General features: G+C 39.4%; 1 protein-coding gene across 3 annotated transcripts in view; it reads left to right on the forward strand.

Annotated features, from left to right (window-relative positions):
- Positions 1 to 27,563, forward strand: part of map2k5 (mitogen-activated protein kinase kinase 5) — a 55,472-nt gene extending 27,909 nt beyond the window's left edge. For 2 of the 3 annotated variants that reach the window (XM_072380940.1, XM_072380943.1), the window contains 5 exons: positions 2,986 to 3,012; positions 3,390 to 3,422; positions 9,764 to 9,825; positions 10,771 to 10,816; positions 24,647 to 27,563. In XM_072380940.1, coding sequence (XP_072237041.1) covers positions 2,986 to 3,012; positions 3,390 to 3,422; positions 9,764 to 9,825; positions 10,771 to 10,816; positions 24,647 to 24,748 — 270 coding nt within the window. In that variant the 3' untranslated portion in view covers positions 24,749 to 27,563. The remainder of the gene's footprint in view (positions 1 to 2,985; positions 3,013 to 3,389; positions 3,423 to 9,763; positions 9,826 to 10,770; positions 10,817 to 24,646) is intronic. The other variant, XM_072380941.1, reaches the window with a different exon arrangement.
- The last annotated feature ends 361 nt before the right edge of the window (positions 27,564 to 27,924 follow it).

Here is a 27,924-nt window from a genome sequence, read left to right on the forward strand (position 1 = left end):
CATCCCTATTGATAAATTGGACAAAATATTAGGAACAGCTCAATTGTTTGGGCTCCTCAGAGTCATCCTCAGCGTTTTCTTTATTTCAGTGCTAATTTCCCCCCCAAGCCCATATGGCACTGCAGACACTTCACCTGCAGGCTGTAGCAGAGCTGTGTGGCGAGAGTTCTTGGATCCAGCTCGTCAAGCGCAGCCAGCCAAAGTCCTCGGGCCTAAGCTGTCATTTTTATTTTTTTTTTCAAAATCTGGCACAGCTGTCTGTGCAAACCCCCTGCCACACTTTACAGGCAACATTTTAGTCCAGGCTGAGGAAGTTGGAGAGCATAAAAGAGAGGGATTGGGAATAAGTTTGAGAGCAGAATTTCAGCTTGTAATGGTAGCTACTGGATGAGATGGTAAAATTGAATTTGGCACTGAAAGATTTAAACTGTGCATTGAAAAAGAAGTCCTGAGGTGTCTGTTTCCCGCTTGCTTTTATTTGTGTTTTTTGTTGAGTTGATGTATTATCCTTCATTCATCCCTTTATGTGAGTGAGTGAGTGTGTGTGCATGCAGAGTAAAGTCATCACCTCATGTTTGTCATGGTTTCCGATGGTCTCTTTAATTCCACTTCACCACATGTTGGGATTCATTTGCATTCTTTGTCAGGAGTTAATGGAGTTTTGCGCGGCTCGCTCTGAAAGTCTTTGAAGACACCAGACCTGATGTGATGTGTATACAGCCGCCAGCACTATTGTTGCTGATTGATTTGTTGTCTTTTTGCTCTGCTCCATACTTGTTTTTGTTTCTCCCCATTTTTTCATATTTCACTTATTTGAATGAATCTCTGGATGAAACACCATGTCAGTGGTTTTTTTTTTTACGTCTGTTTCAGAAAACTTATTACACATCACCGCAGCTGTCAGGGAGTGCAGATGCAGTGCCTGTGTTATTTAGATGACATCAGAGCGAAATGTTATCTGTTGGAATGTTGGAAACAACGTTGGCTGTCTTTTTTAAAAAAATTTTTTACAACAATTCCAAACTCACACACTCAAGGTGATCACACGTCCTCTTGTACGAAGCGAAGTACAAAACATTAGCCTTTCATTTTTACTCAATCAAGTTAAACTTTTATGTGTAAGATAACTTTACATGTAATGTAAATGAATTTCAACCCTCCCCTTTTAGTCATAAGTAAGCTGCACAACATTTGTCACTATTTAATACCTTTGCCCATTGCTGAGATTATTAGTTGAGCAAAGGGAAAATGTTTTTTGTCTAAATATGATTGCATGATTTTAGAGAGACTATAATTTCAGGATAGCACATCTGGGGCTTATACAGTGGTTTACTTCTTGTTGATCCTGATCTCCATGGTGACACTGCGGGGCTCTCATTTGCCAGTTATCAAAACATGCTTATTGATAAGTGTTATCCTTTAAAAAAAAAAAATCAAAAATCAAACTTTACTTTTAAAAATTGTCTTTGAATCTTGAAGGAGCAGAAAAAAGAAAACGTTTACGATTACGTTTATTAAGTTGGTACAAAAGAAACAGATCATTTGACATCTAAATATTGATTTAGTGACCTCCTGCTTTCATGCTGAGCATCCTCCTTTTCAAGTAATGAGAAAATCTCCAGAACTGTAGAAGCTCTAAAGACACAAGAAGTTGATGTTTTACACATCTGCATTTATCATTCAGTGACAGACACATGCACACTCACACAAACAGAGGTAAATATAGGCATGCACGGTGCGTGTCTTTGCACTTCATAGATTGGCATCAGAAAGAAAAGAAAAAAACCTGAAGAAATGCCTTGTTGGAGAATCTTTTTAAGGTTAATTATCACATTAAGCAGCGTTTAACCTCAGGGTGAACATGCAGATAATGTTACACCAATCAGATCATCAGTGTACAATGATCTAATTCAGTTAATGCCAAAAGCTATTGATATGTGGTCAAGCTACCCGGTATAAAAAGAATAAGTCCTGAGTTATGTTTGAATAAGTCAGCCACCCACAATCCAATTTCAACCCTGGAGCAGCACACAATTTAGTTCTAGTAATTATTTCTGAACAAATTAGTTTTCCATAGTTGCCTTTAATGTGTCTGAATCAGGCAAAACTGGATGTTGAGGGAGTTTAGGAGTCTCTTGGTATTTACAGACTGAAAACCTGTATTTAATTGAGTGAATCAATAAGTGCTCTAATGCACTGTCAAAAGACTTGGAGAAATGAGCAATCTATTTAGCTGAGCCTAGGTTTTAAGCCTTCTATCATTTAGTCTTTATAATGAAGTTAGAATTTTATGTTTGTTAGAAACTAAAACAGATCGTCCTGGGGAATTCAGCCTTGGGGGGGTTTAATGAGGGGAAAAAACAAAATGATATGTGCAGTTCCACTGCAGCATCATACTTTTAAGGTCATAGGCGATGTCCTAAGGCGATAGGTTCCTTATCGAGTTCATTGTTTCCTGAGAACATAATGCGCTCACATTTTGATTGTGACCATGGTGGTTAGCATTAAATGCATTTGTGTCCTATTTTCAGCGCTAGTTATTGGGCTTTTCTCCACTCGTTTCACTTTATTTCCCTCGGCCAAATGAAAGCTCTTATCTTTTTGTCATGATGTGGCCGGTGTAATAGTGCTGCTTCACCTGTAAAACAGCTGCACTGAGCATGCTCATTACAAAGCTCCTTCAATGCTGTTTTACACTTATTCTGCATCCCACCACATTTAGATAACCTGGAGGGCAGGAATAAAGTACTGCTCTGAAAATTAGCGTTAGTGGCTCTTTTATCCCCCATTCCACACAAATGAGAGCAAGGCCATTAACATTTGTGTGTTTTCATTATGTAAATGATGTTAGTACATACTCTCAAATTGCCAACAGGAAAGCAATAATTTTCTCCCAGTGATCATAATGTGTCCAAGTGCATCGTCTTGATTATGACACGCTAATTACATATTGCCTTGTCTCCTTTTCTCTGTCTTGCCCTACAGATTCAGAAAAACCAAGGATCCTTAATGGTAAGTTTATTGCAGTAGAATAGCAAGAAAGAAGCTAGAGGTCTCCTGCTCTGTATATAGTCTGTCACTCTTGGTTGACTCTCTCATTTGAAGAGAGAGAAAAGAGAAAAAAAAAAGCACTCTGATTGGATTTTTGCAACAAAATATTAGATCATGCTTAAACTGCTGGTATTACATTAGGTGTCATTATGAAAAATAGGAACATTTAGAAGCTGATGGCTGGATTTGCTTGAGCTTGCTGCATTTGATTAATCTAGGTGGATCTTTTTTTATCACACTGTTAAATTCCTCTATTGCCAAGAAATTCCATGTAGGCTAACAGGGTTTTTTTTGTTTGTTTTTTTCCCCCCTTTTCATTTCCCTCTGCTCCTCTTCAGCCTCTCCAGTTACTGCAATGCATCGTTGATGAGGTGAGTCGTCGTCTTATGTGCTTTTGCATCTAAAGTCAGTCCTAATGGCCCGGAAAGCTTATATTTTGTTTCCTAATGAAGCAAACCACTCAGGCGGCTTTGCTCCCCATTCAGTCAACCCTTCACCCTATGCAACTGCCGCAGGCAATACACATATGCACATGCACATTACTGTAGAGGTTGGACCTGTCACAAGTGACACACACACACACACACACACAAGACGCATCTCTGAATTCTGTATACTACAGAGCCAATTTTGAAGCAAATAAAACCGTGTTTAGGCAGGATCACTCTGCTTATTGCACTTTCTTAAAATAAAAAGAAGACCAATATAAAAATGAGCGCTGAAGAGCAGAGGGAATGCATAGCCACCTAATACATAAATGTTTTATTTGATTTGATTATAGATACACAGAAAATGTGTTGAAAATATAGACGATATAAAGAATTAAAACAATGCTGGCTTAAGGTTAATTAGAGGTGAAGTAATATCTGGCTTCACCCCTACCTTCATTATGAGTTTATATCGACCTGAAGTGCTTTTGTGTTGATTTTATTTTTCCAAACAGTTTTCATGATGAAACTCTTTCTAAACCAAGTCAACATGCAGAGAGAACCCACGAGCAGCGGTTTCCTGTTTCTTGATTTATTGTCCTGCTGTTGTGCACATATGTAAGCTCACACTGCCTACATTTGTGTCATAACCAGCTATCATAACCTTCCCCTCTTCTTCCCTCCCAAGTCTTTTGCTGACATTCACTAATAGCCAAAATGCCTCAACAACAGCCGCCCAGTGCCCCCATCACCAGTCACATCGCACGCTAAACACACAGTGTCACTTGTCCTTAACTGTCTATAGATTGGCCGTAATTAATAATTAAATGCTTTTGGTTGTAATGGATTGACCTGGGCTGAACTGTTCATTAGTCAGCGAGACGCAGCCATCACTCAAACTATTTTTCCCGTGCCCTTTGCCGTCTCCCCTTGAGGCGAGAGAACGCTCTGTGTTGTCCCTGGTGAGGCAGCAGCGCCTTACTGTCCCAGCTAATTCAGTGCTTTCGAGGAAGAGACAAGAGGATAAACTCTGTCTGGAAAAATGAAGTCGCTCTGAGAGAATGTAAATGTTGAGGACTTAACTGTTGGAAGCAAGTATCTTGTGTTCTGTCGATACCCACAGAGGATTCTATATTGGTGGGTTAGATATCGTACAGTGTCTGCAGAGCCTTTTTATTATCAGTTAAGAAAAATGGACTTGAAACAAAGGTATTTTAAATGCAGTAGATGCACCTGCCTTAAACTCGCTTACATTTAGTTAACACTGCTCATTTTTCTAACTTTGTAACTTTCTCCAGCAGGAGGATTTTTTTTAATTCTGCTAAAAATCTGAAAACAATACAGCGTTCTATAAAAGTCTTTCCTCCATTTTTGTGTTATAGCTGTTGAATTTAACATCTTTAGATGGACATTTTCTAGTACGTAATCTAAAGAGATAAAAACTGTGGTTACATGTGTTGGGATCCCTTTTTTGCAAACCCAGCGCAGGGATCTGTTTGGTTTTACGCATTCTACGTTCTAACATTGTCGAGCTTTTAGCTTTAAAGCCTGATGCGACATGACTGTCGCTAATATATAGTTAGATCTACAGATCGAGAGATAGATAGACATAAGGGGAAAGACTAATTTGTTATTAAAGCTTAAGATTTCACATCTCAAATGTTTTTTTGTGTATTTTTAGTGTCTCCAGAGACACTAAAAATACAAAAATAAAAAACAGGTTTTAGAATGCTTTTTAAAATGAATGGATGGATTAAGATGCAAAACAGTTTGATCCTTGAAAAATTTCAGCTTTTTCTATCAGGTTTTGTTCATTTAGAATAGTGTTTCTTCTTCAAACTTTCCTCAGCTGTATAACAGCGCCGCTGGAAAAGATGTACGTTTGTGTGCTTTCTGAGAACTGTAATTGGAGCCTAGTCTCCTATTTAAACATGTATCAACCATTTAATACTCAAGATTCTAAGATATCTTTAACAAAACAATATAAGTGTCACACTAGGCAACCAAAACAAATGAAACTAAAACTGAAAGTGAAATCTGACTTTGAGCCCTTTAAGCAGCTCATAGATTTCTGTTAATCAGCAAAATCGGAGCAAAAAAATGTATCTTGTCTTATCGCTTTCGCTGTGGGGGGTGGCTTTTTGGCCAGCCAGCATAAGTTATTCAGAGTTTGCCACTCTTGAGTGAACAGCAGGGGCCGGGTGGCACCACACTGAAAACACCAGCTCAGATTGTAACACACACAGAGGAGAAGAGTGACTGCACGCTCTGTTAATATCATTCTTAAATGTTGTCAGTTGTTGTATCAACCTCTAAGCTGCATTAAAAGAGGTGTTTATTGTTCCATTTATGTTAATTTACATACCCTCCATCTAGGTTGTTGTTGTGTATGCCTCAGAATCTTGCTCACCCTGTTCAGCCGAGGTCTTAAATTAGAACTTCTCTGCAGTTGTTCCTGCCATCTGTCTGCTGTCCTCCCTCATTAATGTGCTTCTCTTCTATTTGTTGAATTGCAAGTGGCTCCACTAATAAAGAATCCCACTTTATTTTCAAGCCTGTAATTACTGATCTAATTTTGCTTAATAATTGCTCCATGGCAATGACATGTATATTTACTTGTACCCTTGTACCCTCGTAGTGTGCGTGCTGTCTCATAGTGCAGCACTCTGACAACCAGAGGCATAATTTAAACAGCCTAGTCACTTTCATCAGCCTGCTTGTCTTTTGTAAAATCGCCTGCTGCCACATCAAAGCTGCAGCAGTGTTGCACTCAGATGGAACCATGAATACATGCATAATGTGTGTGTGTTAGGTGCACGAAGGCGCAAGTGGATATGTGGGGGAAAGCGCAGACAGAGATATTTAACCTACACAACACGTAGATTAATTGTGTGGTCAACGCTTTATAAATGCCGTGGGTCTAATTGTTCTTAATGTGTGTGTATGCTCACCATAATACAGTGGCTGCAAATTATTTTGTTCTCTCCCTCTAAACAGAGTATATGCCGGGGATTCTAGAGTGCAGTGCTCAAGGGCATTTGTTTGCAGATGCAGGTTTGTGTATGTGCTATGATATATTGCTCATCCAGGCGGCAGCAGGACTGTGAAGTGCAGTGAGATTAGAAAGAACCCATTCCTTTGTTAATTTAAATGGGTTCATGCATCAGAGCCTGCCGATCAGAGCATTAAGGAATGGCGAACACTGCCCAGAGGTGTTTTTACTGGCACAGCAGGGTTTCACTTGTAAAGAGGTTTAATTCCTGGCATTTGAATAAATACCTGCTTGTGAATGCAGGCTTTATGATTTTTGTGCATATTTTTTGCAAAATGGGGATTTTTGTGTGTAGAATACCTCTTGACTTAAAGCTGCTATTTGGCAACTCATTCGATATGTTTTGATATTGTCAGATTGATCCACTTGTATCTGATGATGCTGTTGAGGTGTTTTTTATTTGCACTGTATCTTGCAAGATGGATTATCCAGTAATCCAGAGAAAAGTGCTTGTTAATACCCTTTTGTAACTTTTATCGCTGACTGTCAAAGGTATGGCGAGAAGCAGACTAAGAACAGGTAAACTGAAGGAAAGCTGAGGTGAGCTAATGACCAGAGGGTCAGACTGGCTCTGATATTCTACATGACAGGGTTTAGAGGACTTCCCATTTTCCCATTTTAGTGATTAGTTTCATGTGGTGCCTTTTTAAAAGTGCTGGTCAGCTGTATGTAGTCTAGGTAAAATGATTTTACAAATTTTTGACATAAGCCAGACTTTACAAAGTTTAAAGTTGTTTAAAGAAAAAAATATATTTGTAGATTCTGTGTTGGGTATTTAATGAATAGATATGTATGCTTGAAATATGTTAAAGCTCTCGTGCACAAAGGGAAGTGATTGTTTTTTAATCTTACCTGCAGTGATGTCACCACTCTGCTCTACACCATCATCTGCTCCTTGTGTCGAGACTATTGTAAACAAAGTACTGAGAGCAGCACATCTCTGCTGATTGTATTGTTCCCATTTCAGTCATAAAACATCAGTTTTCATTTTCTCCTAATAACAAAGTCACAACTGTACATTACATGTAGCCAGATTCTTACAGCGTAAGTGTTGAATTATCAGGAACATTTGAAAAGCTGTTGAGCACAGTGAGGCAAATTGATTAATTATTTAACAGAGAAAGGACTCACAGATACCACTCCTCAATAATGAGCAAAAAGCCACAATGTTGAAAAATACATACATGAAGTTACAGAAATGTAACCTTGATCTGAGTGGCTTTGCTCTGCTTACAACACGTTTTGCTACACCAGTTTCAGTGTCCATTTTTATATTCAGATATTTAAATGTTTAGATAATTGTCCAGCACTTGTAAAACCTTTCTAATCCCTTCAGGTTCTACAGAGTGCTTTACAGCCTGGAATTGTCATTCACCCGTTCACAAACAGTTATTCTATTCATGCAGCGCCTTTAGTCTGCAATCATACATCAACAAGCACTTCCAGCGCAATGCGGGGTGCCACGTCTTGCCTAGAGTTTGAGAAGTAGAGAGGCTGCAGATCGAACCGCTAACCGTCCAGCCAGAAGATGACCCCACTAACCACTGAGCCACGACTCACCCAAAGTTTACAGTAGCAGGTATTTCTGGTTAATACCCTGCCTTAGATTAGAAAGGCTTTCTTGCACTCCCTTTGTTCTAAACAAAGTCAGTCCAAACAGCTTTGAGGTCGTATTGTTGACATCATGCACTCCATAACCGTTCACATGGCAGGTGCACTGAAAATGAGTCGGGTGGAAAGAAATATATCAAATAAAGTCGATAAATGTATATAATTCATTCCATACGGGCGCTACAGTAACCATCATGTTGTACATCTGCCTCTGAAAGACTAACAGGCTTTTGAAAAGATGACCTTTTTAATTTGTAGGAATTGGGGACAGATGTGTTTAGCCCTGGACTGTGAGCAGTCCTCTGCAGGGTCTCAGGGGGAAAGATGAGAAAAAGACTTGATTGAAGTTTTATTTTACAACTAAAGTTCTACCGATTCAGCCGTACTGGGGAGCAAGTATTCTTTTATTTTGAGTTTGTTGCGTGTCACTCTGTAGGAGATGCATCTAAAAAAAACTTGGTTACAGTCTGAGAGCACCATCCTGCTCTTGGTTCGTAACACTGTGGTGGCAGCTGGGGGCAAGTTTTAGGTGTGCAGCTCCTAAATAAGTTAGTATAGATACTGCCGTAGCAGCATTTCTAACAGATCACAAGAGCAAAGGCTGATATTTAACGCTAGTCTTGGTGCTCTTCTCAAGTCGCTCTTCTCTCGAAGAGAGTTTTAGTTACGAACTGGCTTCACTGGTAGCACTTTGTAAATCAGACTGGTGATAGATGGTTCATGTAATCATCCGCCTGGTATGTTTTTAGATTTTCTTGCTGATTTCTACCCGAACATCCCAGGTGGTTCTGTGTAACAAATAATCTGTCATGTCAGGTTATTCTGTGGTCACCAGCTCTCCAAATCAGCTGTTTGTGGATGTTGGATTGTGTTTAAACAAGCGATGTTCACCACAGTTCTCTTACAATTATCAGCTTTAATCGTTAGACTCCGTGTGACTCTCTCAAGGACTTAAGGAAAAGGAGGGAAACAGAGCAAGGATGAAAAGTAGGACGCTACCAAAATCTTTACAAGGAAAACAAGATGTTGCCCCTCAGAGATGTCAGCATGAAGGTTGTATTTATGAGGTTTTGTAAGTGAAACCTTTGATCCAGACTGTTCTCATTTTGACCTGCATTTATATAGAGTTTCACATGAATGTCGTTGTGGGTGTGATTACTAATTTGCCTGAAACATATATTAAATTTAAGATTAGATTAGATTATATTAGATTAAACTTTATTGTCATTGCACAGAGTAGAAGTACTGAGACAATGAAACACAGTTTAGCATCTAACCAGAAGTGCAAAGCAGCAGAAAGTGCAGAGTATGTACATGTGAATGGCAGTGGTATATAAATAATGAGATACAGTATGTGCAGTAAGAGCACAATGGTATTAAACTGTGAATAACTATAAACATAAATATGAATATATGCAGTATTTAAGATATGTACAGTAGTAAGCTACAAGGTTTAAATTTTTACTCCTTCCGTGTGACTGTGCTTATTTTTATGTTTAGATAAATGATGATATGACGTAAATGTAGATGTAAACCATCTTTTTTTGTAATTTTCAGGTTGTCTGGATTTTTCAGCCTTAAAATGTTATTGTTGTGTGAATGGGTTTGTTCCTCTTCACAGGACCCCCCTGTGCTCCCTGTCGGGCAGTTCAGCGAGAAGTTTGTTCACTTCATCACTCAGTGGTGAGTCAGGGGCTTTTACACTTTTAAACGGTTTGTTTTCAGACAGACCAGCAGCTTCTGACTGTGTTGCATGTGATTTGTGTGTGTTCATGTGTGTTCATTGTCGACCATCTCAGCCTCTGCTGAGAAATGACCACAAACTATATGAGCCAAACGATTGTAAATGGATCAAAGCTTTCTGGTTTACTGTGGGATTGATGTGAATATGCTGGTTTATATTAATGCATTATGGTTGTATTAACTATTGGCCCTGATTCTCAGTGCTGCTGGTATTAAATGAAAAGCTTTTCTTTTTTTTTTTTCTTTTTTTTTAAACAAAGACAGTGGTTTGTCTAATGCATCGGGACAAATACACTGTTTACCCTCCGTTTGCCTTTGATTCATTAGCCACTTGTAACCTTTACAATTAGGCAAACATGTACACGCAAACCCAAACCACACAGAAGCACTGTGTGTATGTTCCTGTTCAGAATTTACCCGTGGACCACGCCAGCTGTTGTTTATCCCCCATGGCTGCTTTATTTACTCAAAAACCTCTCTCTCCAAACTGACTCGGACACCTGCTTTTGATGCAGGTTCAGTACTCTCCATTTTGCCTATTTTTAGATGGTCATGGCCTTTTTATTGTGATACATGAACCAGTTTCACAACTAACTGCACACAATCCCCCATTGTAGGTCGTTCTGAAGGATCCAATGTGTGTATATGGAGGACCCACACATACATCTTAAATAAATTAACTGCATAGTGTCTGTATTCAGCCTTTTCTTTCAGTTTCTGTGGCATCTTGGGTTTTCTATCGAGTATCTTCCCATATATTAATATATAAATGAAATACATTCACTAAATGAAAGTTGGAACAAAAACACCTTTTGTTCACTCGTCACAGTTTGAATAGTAGTGGGATACAGACTGCTTATATCTCATCTTTTTTTATTTTCCTAGTATGCGGCGGAACCCCAAGGAGAGACCTGCACCAAATAACCTCATGGTAAGTTAAACCAAGCCTTCCTTTAAACAGGTTTCCAAGGACCTCAAAGTATAGGTTTTGAATAAATGTGCACAGATGGTGTTCGTATTCATGCATTCAAAAAATAATTCAATTAGACATAATTTTATTATCTCTTTAGCTTTTGGAATTTGCAGTTGTATTACATGCTGTGATTGAGGTGTTTTGGGTCAAGGACCCTTCAAGTTAGCATTGCTGTGTGGAAACAACAGTAATGAACTTTTTGCTACCAATGAAGATGTCAGAAAGAGGTCAGATAGAAGCCTTGAGGTAGAATTGAGACCCACTTACCGAGTAATTCGTTCAATTCGCTGCTTTGGAACCAACCCAAATGATCCACGCCGAGCTGTACAAGAGTCAAATCATTCTGTTTTCAAAAACTACATTTCATAACCTTGTGAGATTTGACCAACTGACAGAAAGAAAGTAGAATAATAAATTACGGGAATGTGTGTGTATGTGTGCCTGTTGTGGTGCATGTGACAGAAACAAAGAAAAATTCGTTCTCATTTCCGCATCTTTCCAATTTGCTCTCAAAAACCACAAAGTTTCAGGTCTCTTTTGTAAACTAGAGACGTTTTGTTTACCTTCCGAATTCAATGGATGTAAGTCATGATTGCTCTCACATTTATTTTACTAAACATATTTGATTTTTATCTCCTATTTTTTTTTTAAATGCCCTCTTGCCATTTTCTTGAATGCAGAACATAGTTGTTACTCATTCAGAACACATTCAATAGATGTAGCTTCGATATCCTCGCTAAAATCAATGTTGTTCCTCTTTTTAAGCTATTGTGAATTAGGTCTGCACGATATCAGCAAACTATGCTATCACACTGTTCAATACTGCGATGACACTATGACTTGCGATAAATAAAAGAATATTTCAGTTTGCATACAGTTCCTGTCTCTTTCAGATTTTTCAGCTTTAATAGATTCCCTGCTTTTAGGTACTCTCAAACACTGAATAGTTGATGGTAAATAAATTTAAAAAAGGGAAAATAATATTCTTGTGCATGCTTTTATTGAACAAAGCCCACATAACATTAATTTACACGCTATTATATCTATTGGAAAAATTCATTGAAGTTTACTTTCCCTGCTCTCAACAAAAACAAAAAGTATCTCTTGAAATAAAAAAATCTCAGGGAAAAGAGCTTAAATAAATAACAGAAATAAATTAAATTTTCCACTCCAACAGGACTCAGAAATATGAAATAATTGGAATAGGGGGGTTTATAGAAAAAGAGAAAAAATATCTACCACTAGGGGTAAGCAACTCCCTTTACTATTCTCTCAGGGCAAGTTCTTAGCCAAGAACACGAGCATGTTAACTTTGGCAGGTTTCAAACATGCATGTTACCACATTCCCTAATGTGCTGAAGAGCCTCTCTGAGGGTGAACTAGGCTAAGTTCACACTGCAGGTCTTAATGCACAATTCCGATTTACTGCTCAAATCCAACTTTTTTTGGCTGTTCACATTACGTCTTTAAATGTGGCCTGTCTACGGACTGCTGTGTGAACAGCTCACGCTCCTGAAGTGACCCGCATGCACAGTTGATCATTGATGACATCATGACCATAGACCACGCCACAGTGGTGTTTACCATGACAACGGCAACCGGTACTGCAGGACTGTATGGCTTAAAGCGAAAAATAGTGTGTGGCGGCAGCCGGCAAACCTGTGAGCGGGTGACATCACGAAGGTGGAAGAGGAGGAAGAAAATTCAGCTGTTAATGATGGCCCAGGGCTCTCAAGTCTCACGCAATGAGTGGGGCTATATTGGGTAGCAACGGGGGCGGGTTACCGCACCTTGGCCAACCTGTTTGGTGTTGCAATGTCCTTCGTTGCACTATTGCGCATGACTTCTGCAAAGCTGTGCACCAGGTCCTCATGCTTGACTATATTAAACTACCCCAGGGGGACGATCTCCAGGAGGTGCTGCGAGGCTTCAGGCAGAGGTGGGGTTTCCCCAGTGTGCTGGGGCAATCGATTTCATTTACAAAACAGTGCAGCCATTGCTATTTTTCTTTCTTTCTTTTTTTGAATAAGATCTATTCATTGCTCTTGAGCAAGTACTGGTGAATTACTGATAATAATGTCACGTACAGCAAATAGACTTACCGATAGCGAGATGCAGCCTGTGGCCAAAACACTGCAGTCTGACCCAGTGGTTAAGCTCGATGGCAAACAATATTTGCTCCATTGTCAGTGGTCCCACAGGTTAGTTGCTCCTCTCCTAGATGCCAGCTGGTCAAAGTAATGTTCTCTCTGGTGTGTTCTCCTGGAAAATACTGTGCTTTCAGCTGAAACTCCCGGTCCAAAAAGTGAACAGTGAGACTGATGTAGGGCTCTGTGGTTTGGCTGGACCAGAGGTCTGTGGTGCAGACAAAGTACTCGACCTGGCCCAGCTCTGACTCCACCGTCGTCCTGCACTTTTCGTACAGATTTGGAATAGCAAGATTAGAAAAATAATTCCGTGATGGCACCTCATATCGTCGATCGAGGTTGTGAACTAGACTTAGAAATCCGGGTCTGGTCACGGTATTAATGGGCAATGTTCACATCGCGATGACGATGAAAATTCGATTAATCGTGCAGGCCTACTATTAATAAAATGACCAGATGTAAATTTCTTATGGAAATGATTTTTCAACCAATGAGGTTCTGATTTAGGGTTGGTATCAGAGTTAGTTCTAAGAGCCGATTGGGTTTTCCACAGCCAGAGAGTCACCGCAGAGCCACAGCATTAAAATGTCTCTTTGAACAAGCGTTGTACCCCCTCTTGTGTGTTCTGAAATTGTATAAAAGACCACAGTGCATGGAGGCGGTTTATCTTCATTAAGAAAAAAAAAAAAACAGGTTACAGAGGTTTCCAACTGACAGTTGTCTTAGTATCACCAGTCTGAATTTCAAACTTTGCTTTAAACAGCAGTTGGCGTTTTTGAATGCTCTTTACAGTGCTGACTGGGGTTTCCACACACTGAACGGTGTTCATGAACAGTGATGCACAGCACTTATATGTTCAATTTAGAGTGGGATCTATAAACACTAGTTGACTTTATTAAAACAACTGACAATGCGCAAATGCCACCCTGCATGGCGCATTGGGTAGCGTTCACAGACGTAACCGCCGACATAAAAACATCAGACAAGTGGAAAATGACAGGAACACTGACCTCGTTTTCTTCTATGGCTTCTTCAATTTCACCTGCATGATGCAGATCAGTTTTCTTCTTCTTTTCACAACATCTTAGCTGGTCTGGTTAGTGTCCATAAGAGGGTGGCCGAAACAGAAAGAATTGGTTCTACCTTAAGGCCTGTTCATAATCCACAAGAACAGAGACATCTGTTCTCTCTCGCCGGCCCTGGTTTGGGAGTTCTTGGGGAGCGTCTGACACAAAAGGAGTTCTGAACTTCAGTTTCTTGTGAAGTATGAAATGTCCTGGCCAGAACTAACTTTGTTGTTGTTTTGCCACCTCGAGAAAATTAACAAATGTGTCTGTTCCTGCGGAGTATGAACAGGCCTTAAGGCTCCGAACAGCGCTGGAATCCCTTTTCTGGAAAAAACCCTTTTATTCTTTAACATTTCATTCATCTGTTTCTTATAAAGCTCATCCTTAAGTCATAGAATGGTCTAGCCAGCCGTAGAATGTTTTTTTTTTTGTCCTATAATATGTTCATATCAAGACCAAAGTAAAGTTTAATTTAAGAATTTTGAGCTTATTCATTTCCACGAATCTTTTCAGAATCTTTAGAATAATCTTTTGACAATGTAAATAAAAAAAATGTACCTTGAGGACTAAATTAACACGGGAGTGTGTTTCAAAGACTGATTCATACTATACACAACAAGGTCAATCTCATTTAGAAATCCTTTTTGCCCTCTTTTATGTGATGCTGCCGTAACTTCTGTTTTGTTTGAATAGTAGCACAAACCCATCATTTTCTTGTAAAAATGAGAAAACTGTGAAAGGATCCAAACACCTGATAACAGATTTATTAACAGATGTGGGATTGACTAAAAATTTAATCAAGATATGCAAGACTTAACTTGCATATTATTGAGATATTGTGGTAGTAAAGTTAAAGCAGCCACAAGCTGGGTAATATTGAGATGCCAAAGATCATGTGACTCTGCTGATCTAGTTTTATAAATAAGAGAAGTGACTTCACCAAGTTCCAGCTCTTTCTCTCGGGGTCTGGCAAGTCTAGCCACGTGCCTCCATTCCTGGCCGGACCTCACAATTTTCTCACTTCTCACCAGCCGTTTACACAAACTGCCTTTTAAGAGTTGCAACACACTCAAGATGCAGTGTTAGGACCAAGGACAGCAACATTTGGGTCCGCAGAGAGACGAGTGGTGAAGGCTTGTGTTGTGGGGACGGAGGGCTGGAGGGTGTAAATGCAGAGCTGCTAACAGATTGCATGTTCTCAGTCTCTCACTAGAAAAGAGGAGTAAAGGAAGATGTTGGGTGAACGGGGATTTCAGGTCACCAGGCAGAGCGGGAGATCAGCTTGTTCTCGCTGTCCATCAAAACATTCATCTTTATTCGAACAAAACTTTCATGTTTTTCATCGTCACCTTTGACTTTTCTAAGTCTGTTTCTGTGGCTTTTCTGGAGGTTTTATTTAGTTTACATCCTAGTCTATCTTACCCTGCCCAGTGCTTACTCTTTTTGGACTGCTCATGTATTTATACCACTAAGAACACTAAAAACACTTAAGTGCTATATTGCTATAGAGTGTGTTTTTGGTTTTTAATCATCTCTCTATGCTTCATTTACAGTAAAATAAGCAAAGGCTTCCATCTCATATCTGACTATCCAGTGGCTCATGTTGATGCTGTAGTGTTGTAAGGTTTTCAGTGTGGTTTCATACTTAAACAGACATGCTAACAACACATTTTTGTAGTAATACTTAATCTAAAAAGATCTATTTTGTTTTTACAAGAAAAATTTCAAAAGATGTCACAGAGCCACTAATCAAGAACATGATATAAAAATGATGTTTAATGAAACCCTTAAGTAAGGAAAATCAAGCACCATGTGGCAGGTGAGAGCAGGCTAAGTCGAGGCATTAATGAAGAATGAACCGGGAACCCAACCCATGTCTGCAGCTTCTTTGCAGGGTTACCAAACAGCTCATAATCCGACTGGCTCCTTCACCGTCATCCAACCCATCCTTGACAACGAGAAAGGATATTTCTTTCTTACTCTGAAAGGATTGTTTGAATCATTGATTTGCCAAGTCTCTATTTTATTTTCACATCCGTTATGAAGCATCGGTGGGAACTCAGTTTTGATACTCTGGCATCACTTAATGTTGCCTCCTTTTTTAGGCATTTCTCTTGTTCAAGTTTTCAGGTGCTTTGGGTCAGGTCATCGTACATCTGACGGCGTCATGTTCATCTCTGTCCGTGTCAGTGTTTCTTCTTTCTTACTCCCTCATGTTCTTACTGTGCCCCATTTCTTTAGTATTCATTGTGATCCCAGAGCTCTTTTTCGAATGCCCACAGTTCTTTCTTTCTATTTTTGACTCTCTCTCCCTCCATCCTGCCCATCTTTTCTTTACACACCTTTTTTTTTCCTCCTGTAGTCCTTTCATTTCTGTCTCTACATGATGAACAGAGATATAAGGTCATGGATGCCTGCCTTCGTGACACCAGCCTGCTGATTGTCTTTTTCTCTTCTCTTCCCCACCTCTCACTCTACCGCTCAATTCCCCCGGCCTCCTGAGTACATTAAAACTCTTTACCTATTCTATCTGTATGTTAATGCACCTTGCTGCTGCTCCCCCTTTCTCTTCTCTCTGCTACAAAAAAGTAATGTGGAAAATCTCACAATAGTGTAGACACTAGGCAAATAATGCTGCTTTATGATCGCATACACTCATGTAGTAGCTCTAGTTTGCTCATCAGCTTGCAGGCCATGGTGTCTCCAATCACTGGTAGAGCTTTTACTGACATCATTATCGTCATGTTTAAACCGTCTGATTACATCCCAGAAGGTTGATGCTCTCTGTTAAAACCACCTGTACTAGTGTCTCCTAACTGCACTCAGCAAAGGCATGCAATGAACTGAACAACTTTTTATAGGTTAATTCTATAATGAAAGGAAAGCCAGGGACAGGAAAAAAGGTGAAAAAAGCTGCCTTGTTTCAGTTTCAGACCAATAGAGGTCCACTCTAGAGTTTTCTTTAAAGTTTTGCATTCACCATCATCACATGTTGTGAATTCTAGAGGCTTGGCACATTAGTTTGTAGTTTGCTGGTCTGTTATGATAACGCTGTATTTGTAGGCAAGGGACATTCATTGTTGGTGGCGAAAGCTTGTTTAGTTTCAGTTTGTAGTTCTTTTGTAGTCAAAGTAGTCTTGACCTAATGCATTTGAGTGGAGTGTGGTTGCATGCACAAAAACTGTCCCATAAAGATCAACAGACGTGGGACACACTGCATCTCAAATCAACTGACTATCATCTGCTTTTTTAAGCTTTCCTCCCATTTATTTGCATTCGAACAATGATTGTGCACGGAGCAGAAAGTCTTAGCGCAGAAATGGTGGCCAATAATCCCGGTGGTAGAGTAATTAGGTTGACAGTTGATGGCCTCTCCAATTCTTTTTCTTGTTAAACATTAGCAAATGTGCAGGCCAGGAATATACCTGTAGAAAACCATTGCACTGCAGTCCTGTTTGTTACCACAAACGTCACTTATGCCCACCTTTAAGTCAGACCAATGAAAGCTGGTTTCCTTTTTTTTATTGTTTTTATTTACCACAATTTTATTACAGTATTGACAAGAAAATCCTTGTTTAAAATCTTTAGATTTATTGAAACATTATTGTCAAACAGTGCTTACTTTTAGCAACATCTTTTATACATTTAAATTGTTGCATTGTTATTTTTCAAATAATTCATTAATACTTTTTTTATTTTTTCAGGTTTCTCATGTTTGATGCACACTGCTGTGCTTTCCTGATAGTTAGTACATCTGAAACTAATTATTGGATAGTTTACCAATAAAAGTACCGCAGAACCAATAGAAATCCTGATGTGATATGTGCGCTGTTGGCTGTTGTTTACTTGAACCCCGATGAAGAGGAAATATCTGAGTTTACTGTGTCTGGCTAAATGCTTCGCTGGTATTTGAAAAAGGTCTTTCTTCTTTTATAAAGAATCGCACAGGGAGCCATCAGAGAGGAAAGTGAGTGTTCTTTATTCTCTCCTTATCCTAATGCATCTTTTATTGTAGTCACCCTATCCTGTCATCATAAGCTAATGACGTTGGTTAGCTGAGGATACTTTCCACTGCCTGCTCCCTGGACGTGTGCGGCAGGTATTTGGTGATGGCCTGTCCTGTCTGTGGTTTCTTGTTTATTTGGTCGAAGCAAGCTGTTTCTCCTCACCCCTCTTGTGTCTGTGCATCACCTAATGGCTTATTCATGAGGCTTTAGGGCAAGAAAATGTTTTAGGTCATCTATTTATTCGTTGAACAAACAAACCAAGATTATTGTTTGTATTTGTGTGCAAGAATGAGGATAAATATTATCCCTGGACCCTTCTGCTGTTTGGGATTTGATGGACACTTAATTTCTCCTCCCCCCTCGTGGTCCCTTGTTCCCTCGCCAGCAGCCTTCGCACAGCCTTTTAGCACCCTTGTCAATGCAGCCCTCCTGTTCTGTTCGTCTATTCATAGATACACTCACATAAACGTGTGCACACGCACAAATTTCATACCCCCTTTCAGCCCCAGAGACACCAGATGAGCCCCTCGGTTTTTCACAAAGGAGCCCCCTCTTGTGTCTGACTCGGCCCAAATATAGTTTTGATTCATACACACACGTTGATAGAAACTGAGGAGTGTCAAGTTTTATCAAAAGCAGTTTTAAATGGACTAATCTTGCCTAGTTTATCTGAAATTGATACTATGATCTCAGAAACAGCATCATCATTGTGACCATTTCCTCTCATGATAAATTTGTTCATTGCTTTTCTTCTGCATGCGGGTGCACAATGGTGCACATTGTCCTTGTACATTTCGGCTCAAACTCTGAAAGCAAATAAAAGGTGTCACATTGACTTTTCTGTAAAAATACCAAGTAAATTGCACATCTAAATTTCTGGTTTCCATTTATTTTCGGGGATGGGTGATTTCTTGCACGAGTTGCAGTTATCATACAGCTTGAAACTTTGGAGGCAGTTTTACTCTCAGAGGAGTACGTGTCTTAATGCTGACATGGATACACGTGTGAAAAGGATTTTCACATGCATGCGTACATATCCATGCACCACTTTGAAGACTTGTGACAAATCACTGGTGTCCCCTCCTCCCTGAACTTTCCTGTCAGCGCCTTCCCTGCCAAATGTTTTCACATTTCACCCTTGGGTCTTCATTTATATAAACCCCATTTACACATACTGGGACTACAGAGGTACTGCTGCAGCTCTGTCAGTTTGGATGATAGCTGAAGTCAAAGTTGTGTATTAAAAAAAAAAGAAAGAATCAACCATTTAAAACTTGTTCTACAACAAACAAAGTTGATTTTATGGTTTTTGTTGAGTTATAGATGGGATTTAAAGATAAATTGTTGTTGTAGATTAAACAAGCTTGTCACGTTTGCTGAGTGTTGGATCAGTTCTGTTGGTTTTCTGTAAAGTTCCCTCACACACAAACTTTCTACCCATGTCTTTCCTGTAAAAAATGATGAGCTCCACAGGTCTTATCAGACGCAATTAATATTCAACCTCAGCTCTGCTCATGTTTTTCTAACCAGGGGAGTTAGCTGAAACCATTTGGTTCAAAAGTAGTTTAGAGAATGTCACTGGTGGTTATCACTGGAGCAGAAAGCTTCGGAGCAATCTGGAGTTGTGCAGTACTCTGCAGCACAGTCTGTCTGCTTCTGTCCTGAGCAGCAGTAGGTAATCTGAGGAAGTATTACAGAGCGCAAGCAATGAGAAACCCTCAAATATCAAGAATACTTTTTGTCATTTTGTGCCAGATACGAGTAATGTTGCCCTATTATAACTTGGCATATAGGAGATAAATCTTGAAGAAGTTATAAAATCACTTTGACTCTAAGTCAAGTTGAACCTTTTCTGAGTTCAGACAATTCTGGAAAACTTCAAACATTTAGTTTCTCAGCCTCTAAAGAAACTAAAAAAAGAAATAGAAAACATTTAAGAGATTAAACCTGCTGCTTTCTTTTTCAGTAAATTAAATTAAATCTTTATCATTGTTGATGTGAGTATTTCGTCATTTTCTCATTACTTTAATCCGCCTTTGCTCTGTTTTTACCAGTTCTTCATGCACCATAAGCCTGGTTATTGCCATTTGGTTAGTGATCTCTCTCGGTTTGTACTACTACTTATCTCATCTTTCCTCTGTTTTATCTGCCACAGACTAAAACTTAGAGCTACCTAGATCATAGATTGAATCCTGTCTGCTTCTGTAGTGGAAGTTTGAGAATGATGATGGTCTTGTTCTCTTGATTTTCTTGATTTATCTCCTCCACCTCTTTTCATTTCTGTGACTAACGTTAACCTCTGAAGATGGAAGCATAATTTGGTGTTAATTTGTCATTTCTCTTGGCTCTTTGGAACGAGTGGAGCCGGGTAATTATAGAATATAAGCATTGCTGTCAAAATGGAAGTAGTTTCTGGAGGGAAAAGAACAGTCACCGCGTGGGGACCAGGGTCTATTTTCTAAGACTTAGGAGGTTAAATGTTGTGTCTCAAAGTGCGGTGATTATCTCAAGAACAGAGGAAGGACTTTTGGAAGTGGCTTAGATATGCGTATTATTAAGTGTAGAGGGGAAATGTCATTGTAAGACTCCAAAGAGAAGTTTCTTTACCTTTCCTGTCCAACAAGACTTACACACACTACTTTACATTCACGCACACACCAACCAACACTGCCGAGTTTCCAGTGGGAGCCAATGATTAGCATGCAAATCTGTAAAGACCCAGTTATTCTATCTGCCTCTTCACCCTCCTCTGTGTCTCACACACACACACACCTCCGACATTATTCTAATGAGGTGATGACCAGTCCCTTGTTATAATTGCCTCAAACTCCTTTTAATTTCTTCTCAGCGTATTAATCATACATTGAGTTATTTAAAATCGCATAAATTAATCTTAGATTAAACAGACCCTTCAAAGGCTTCAAACAATTAAAGTGTTAGGTAGAATTTCCCCTGGGTTCAGGCCATTTCTATTTGAGCAGAGCAGTTTCAGGTGATTATCTCGGTTTGATATGGCAAGACAGTGATTAATGCAACTTTAAAACGAGTCCTGCTCCATTCTTAGCTCTGTCCATGCTCTGCTATAGCAGAGAGTCAGACACCTTCAGTCTCCTAAATAGAGGCGTGGTTATTCACCGGGTATTTGTAATGCTTCCATTACAGGTTTCATGCTTAATTCAAGTCGTAAGTCATTTAATTACTAGATGATTATGTATGTGTGTGTGTGTGTGTGTGCAGTCTAAAGCTCTTTTCCCTTCTGTGGTTTTCTTGTATGAGGATAAACACAAGAAAGAAAGAAAGATTTTTACTATTTGAAAAAGAGTCTTTTGTTTTAAAAAAGGGGGGGGTCACCTTCTGCTTTACACCCCTGTCCCACACTGTGTTTGGTGGATCACTGCATCCACATATGATTCCTGTGGAATATAAGATATGATAAGGTGGGAAGAATATTTAGGTTTTAAGTATCCAAGATAAAGTTTGAGCAGAGCAGCAACCTGAATCTTTTCCTCTTTCTCTGTATTTATGTGAGATGAGAGACATTTCATGTCATGATGATACATTTCAAACCGTTAGATTAGACAGACAGATGGATTAATTTGAAAGAGTTTATCCTGAATCCTAACACAGGTATGTCTTTTACGTCTGATGCCTTTAGCTCAGTTTTATTCACCAATTTTATCCTTGGTCATCAAAGCTCCAGCAGGACATTTTTTATTTATTTTTTTGTCATATTAGCTAAACTTTTTACAGGTTCTGCAAGTGCTTAACAATTTGTTACTCGTCCACCCATTAACACACAGGCTGCTCTTTTTTCTTGTGTACTTTCTTCTTTTTAAATATATATATGTATATATCACTCATATTTAGAGCAAATTTCTGCAGTGCGTGCTGTGCAGTTGTATCTGTGTAGGTTTCTCAGAGAACTGGGCAGGTAGGCCACAGTTAACGTCTCTGCTGTGTCTTGGCTTGTGTGCATAAAAGTTCTGAATTGACAGCATTTGTTTCCCTTATTTCCCACCAACTCAAAATGCTACAACACAGTTCATCTTTAAACGGTGTACAAATTCAGGGCATTTTTCCGATGAATCTTGTTGTGCGGTTTGAAGCGCTGACGCACCCCTTCTGTCAGAGCCACAGCCACCACACCATGCACATTCCCCGTGAGTGCGTTTGTTATGACATGCACCTTCATCCAGGTCAAACGCCAACAGATGTCTGTGGTGTGTCCGGGTTCATTTCTGGAGCAGAGGTTGTAGAGCTTGATTTTAAAACCATCACTGAGGACTTCCCACTTTATTTCTGTATCAGTCCGTCTTTACTGAGGCAAGGAAGAATGATTTATGAGATGGGTGTCCAGAACATGGGGGCACCCAGAAGCATCCAGTCCGCCTGTCTGAGGCACACACGCATGCAGACACACTGATATGAGAGTAATTAACCTCAGACTGTGTTAACCCCAGCTGCCCATTAGAAGGACAATAGGATTGATGGGGCTCCCCCCCAGTCCTTAGCAATCTCTGCAGTTTGTGCACAATTAGAGCACTGGAATGTGTCACCATTTTCTTTAAAGATGTGAAACTACTGCGGCCATTAAATGTTCACTGTCAAAAGTAACCGTGAAAAAAAGCTACTAAACCGGCGTCATTAAATTTGCTAAAGAATTTGTGATAATACCAAAAAAGAAGCTTTCCAACTGTGCTCATCTTGAATGTGATTTCAATTTATTTTAAACATAATCCTCAGCTTCACTCTTCTCAGGAGGGAGAAAATGGACCAGTGTGTCCTACTTTGTTACTAATCTTACATTGTCTGTACCAGTTTGCTTGTGGCCAGCGGGAATATAACAACCTCACGAGACACAGCTGACCACAACAATGCTCACTTTGGATTCACTTTTTGGCTCCCAATTAGTGATATTGTTGTTGTTGTGAGATTTGGTTTTTATTTTAACAAGATTCAGGTGTTTGTTACTGACTAATTGGACATCCCATAACTCCACCACTTAAAGAGCCAAGCTGTCCTTTTTCCTTTGAGGATAAGGCAGTACAACCTGACTCTGTGTACTTCTGGTATTGTCGAGGCTAAGATGATGTATAGTCTCATCTAAATAGGAGCATATTTTAAATGAAAGCTCAAATTTAAAAGTCTGCCCACTTCATCTTCTGGAGACCATTGTTTGTCACGTAATCCATCTGACAGTTGCAGAGATGTTTTAGTCTGAACCAGAGCGGAGGACTGACTGATCAAACTGCTGCTTGCATGGCATGAAAGTAGTGTTTCTGAATTCTTGGCTCACATACACACCAAACATCGGTGTATATGCTCTGAGCTGATGGGGACCAGTACGTTGGAGTGGGCTGTTTTCATACTGGAGTTTTCTGATTGTTACAGTCTTTGTGTGTTTTTGCTGTGACTGATCTCTGTCCTTACAACAGAGGTCTCTTTGTGTTATGGACAGACGTTACTAAAATCATTGTTGACAGTTTCATTTGAAATACAAGCCAGAGCACTGTTTACCTAATTGGACATCTCGACACCTCAAATAAAATCCCTGCTTAGCCTGAGTTGATTTGTCTCACTTTACAACCCGCCGCCCTCTCACCCCTGACCTCTGTGATCTCTGCCATCCCGGCTCTGGTCGGCAGAGTCGGTCAGATGATGCTGCAGACTGGACAGTGAGATATCACATGTGACATCTCTGTTTCCATCCGGCAGCAACTGAACGCTGTCGGCATTTAACAGACTTTCTGAGCTGCCAGTCGCATTTGGGACATGCTTTAATTTATCGTCTCAGCTGATGAACAGCAGTCAAGATCATTCCTTTTTTAAACGGTGGTAAAACAAGGGTTCAGAATCACTTCTACCTCTTATAACAACGCTCATTTCGCATGGTGTTATGACTCATGTGGATCATTAGAGTCTAAATATTCCTTTAAGATGCCCTGACAAGCCATCATTTCAAATCTGTTGGACATTAATATTTAACAGGGTTTAATGATGCTCCGGTTTAATTTATCTGCGTTTTATCACCCTTTTGTGGCTCATGGTTTAGAATAAATAAACTATTGCTGCTTGTTCATATACTTCACATCAAGGTCCAATCATTTTTATGACTTCAATCTGTTTGATGATGAAAATAATGTTGTAGAGGGGATGAAAAACAGTTTGATAGTTGTTTGAATTTACACTTTTTATTATGACAAAGCTCATTACTTGTGGTTTTACCATCACTTTACACATCACATTTTATCACATAACCATTATTCTGAAGGTTATAAAAAGAGTTGGATTGATAGATATTTATTGAATATTTTAATTTCTTTTCAAATTAAAAAAGGAAAAATAATATTTCTAAAGGCTGTTTTATAAAAAGAAAAAAAGAAAGGGAGAGTGAAGGGGATGAGGGCCAGATTTTGTCTATTTCTCTCATTTCGTTTCTCTGGACAGTTGTTTTTAATGAAACATTTAAATTCTCCCATTTTTTTTATGAAGGACACATTTTTCTTGCTTTGTCATTTGTTTACTAAATTGAGCTCACTGACCACTTGTGTCTTATTTGTTTTGTAGGATCATTCCTTCATCACCCAGTACAACGATGGAAACGCAGAGGTGGTGTCAATGTGGGTTTGTCGCTGTCTGGAGGAGAGGCGAGCTCAGCATCCTCAGTGACGTCCTGCTACCGTCCCACCACGATGGACCCAGACGTTTGACTCCAAACCTTGAACTTTTATCAAAGGCTTCAGGGTCAAGTACGTCCACACGCACTGTTCAAGTGACTTAACATACATGGACAAAAATCACTCGTTGAGACGAACTTTATGTATTTCTTTGTTTAACAACAACTGTGTACTGCGACGTGGAGGAGCCTGCAGCTTCTGAGAGGGTTAATCTCCAGAGTCCAAACCGTGCACAGTGCGAACTGTACTTTCTTTCTAGCATGTCACAAGACTCCTGAAGCGCTTTTAGCATCACAACCTGATGAAGGGAGATAAATTATCCTGATCTAAGGATCAGAGATGACAAAAATCCTCAAAGAAGACTGTAAAACTCTGTAAGTTGAGCTCTGCTTCTGTGATGGAATCTAAATGACCTTCTTGTGCTTTACTGATGACAGCTTTCCAGTGAATGTCATGTTTTTTTCCTGTGTGTGTAACTGCCCTCTTCTGTGCCTGTGTTTTTTCAGTGGTGTAATTTATTACCTCAGCAATTTTAATTTATCGCTGTAACAGAAAGATGCTCATGCTTTTTCATCATCTCCCCAAGTCCATAAAGGTTTGCTCTGACCCTTATTATATTCCTGCGTACACTGTACGCACCGTGCATGAACCAGGAGGACAAAAACAGTAGTTAAAAGTATGTGCGTAACCTACAAGTATGTCCTCTTCTTGCTGTTCTGATGTTGCCATTTTCCTTCCTAATGTGATATGCACCAACATAAAAGACCGGCTCGGACATGAATTGTAAGATAGTTGGAGCCACATGCACTTCCACAAAGTCCCAATTGGTCTGTGTACGTGGACACTGAAATTGAGAATATTTAGAGCAGAAGCGGCACACCACAGTTAGAGAGTAAAGAAAGCATTTGGTGGGGAAAAGGGCTTTATTTCAATTTCAGTTTGTTTATAATTTGGTTGCATGTTTCTTTAATTTGTCTTTGTCTGATATTTAAAACCACTGAAAAGATCGTTGGGGTGGAAGTTGAGCAACTTCCTACATTTAGTAGCTGTTTGTATTTTTAGAAACCATAAAGACGAAGAAGAAAATACGAACAGTTTAGAGTGTGACCTCATCTTAAAAACTCACTCCTCTTTGTTTTTATTTTTTTTATTTTTATCACTTTATAACCAAAAAGTCCTTACTTCAGAAAGAAAAGTCAACCACTGTCAAGTGAGGCATTTCATGGGATTGTCTGACATGTTCTAAAGGGAAAACATTTATGCCGTGCAGGCGACACCAAAGAATATCCAAATGGTGAATTGTAATGTAATGGATCAAGCGTGTTTAAGTGCAATTAAATTAATAAGAAATGTAGTGCCATGACGTGTCGTGTGAGAATCACACATACGGTACATGAAATGCAGCAGAAAAGGCACCAGTTAATCCCAGTTCAGTAGATTCAGTTGAACGATGGTGTGTTATTGTGAGGACACATGCTTTAAATAGCAGCATTTTACTGAATCATCCAAACCTGACAAAATGGCTCCTGTATAGAACAAACGTTCAGAATTTGGGAATATCCAGTTTCCAGAATTGCTGAAACATTCAGCAGCTAATGCCACTTAAAGGGATTATTTCTGTCCTTAAGAACTGAATCTAATCCAGATGGAAGACGGAGGAAATCCCAAAATGTGTTCTACACCCAACTGCAGTGCATGCATGTACACACATACCACAAAATGTTGTATCAGGCAGGTCTTTGTGGCTGTGGCATAGAGTGATGCTGCTGTACCATATTGAGTTCATAGAAAATAGTAGCACAGCTCCAGAAATGTCTCCAGACCTGAGGAAGAGTAAATCAAACTAGTCAGCGCTTTAACTTGGGTGCAAACTACATTTAGTTTTTGTTAAGAAAAGTATGATTATTTTCATAATTTTACGAGCAGAAGATAAAAACCGCTGCACCTGATTCGACTGAAACAAAAAGTATTTAAATGATTGTATTTGGACTCGTCACGTCAGTAAACATGAGAGATTCGTCTGGTTCGGATGTTCGAATTAAACTGGTTGTGCCCAAACTTTAAAGACAGGATCTTTCAGTGAATTTCTGACCTTAGATTCATATTTTAATCATGTTAGTTTAGTGTAATGAGCACTTCCTATTACTGTGTAACAGGAGAACGGTACTGCACAACCAGCAGTGGAGCTGTATATCATAATCCCTCCCACATGAACCACCGTTCGCTTCAGAAAGCTGCCAATGAGACCCAGCCTTTGCTTTGATCCCGTTTATCGTACTTCTACTTGAAGAATGAAGGCGGTTTATGTGCAAGATGTTGTTCATTTTAAAGCTAAAATCACTGAAACAAGAAAATCTTACGTTAGGCAGTGAATGAATGAAAACTGTTCTTTGCATTTTCCTTGATCTGTGAGACTTCCACCTGACATATACAGGTAGATATATAGTTATAGCTGTCTGCTATAAGAAAAACGATTAAACAGGGAGAGTGTTGTGTTCACACACAGTGTTAAAGGGTTCTTGCAGCTCAAATGAAACCTGTTTTCAACAGCATTACTCTTATTTTTCAAGTACGAATGTGCTACAAAAGTGAAAATATTTATTTTTATTTTTTTACTTTTTAGCTACCACAGACGTCTCCTCTTTGGTCTTTTTCCTCGTTGTTATCCTTTTCCAGACTGAACAGCAAAAGCATTTTAACTGTGAGGAGATTCTGTGATTACACTGACTCACTTTGGCCTTCTCTGTAATTCTCTCTGTTGGCACATAGTCCAACTATATTAAATAAAGTTTATTTAAACAAAGCTACGTTTGACATTTTGGTTTCCACTTATCTTAACTTCAGTGTCTTTTGTCATCTAACTTTGATGGTGCGCTTTGCTTTCAACTGAATGTTTCCTTTTTAGCTTTTTAACAGAAGCGCTGCCTCCTCCAGAGGGCTGTTTCACAAAAGCAGAATTCAGTAATCCAGGATAGAAGAAGAAAGCAGACTTGACCGAGCCTTGTCAAATTAATCCTGACTCAGACTGAAGAGGAGCGGTCAAGCCAGGTGTGAGTAGTCAAGTGCACATCCACTGCTTTCTTTAACTGATGCTGGCGTGGAAAAGCTTCTTACTTCGCTTTAAGTGAGCAACAGATATTTATGGAGGTTTTGCGAATTTAAAGCCCA

Source organism: Leuresthes tenuis, unplaced genomic scaffold (assembly GCF_036924035.1).
Source record: "Leuresthes tenuis unplaced genomic scaffold, fLeuTen1.0.hap1 SCAF_2, whole genome shotgun sequence".
Classification (NCBI taxonomy): domain Eukaryota; kingdom Metazoa; phylum Chordata; class Actinopteri; order Atheriniformes; family Atherinopsidae; genus Leuresthes; species Leuresthes tenuis.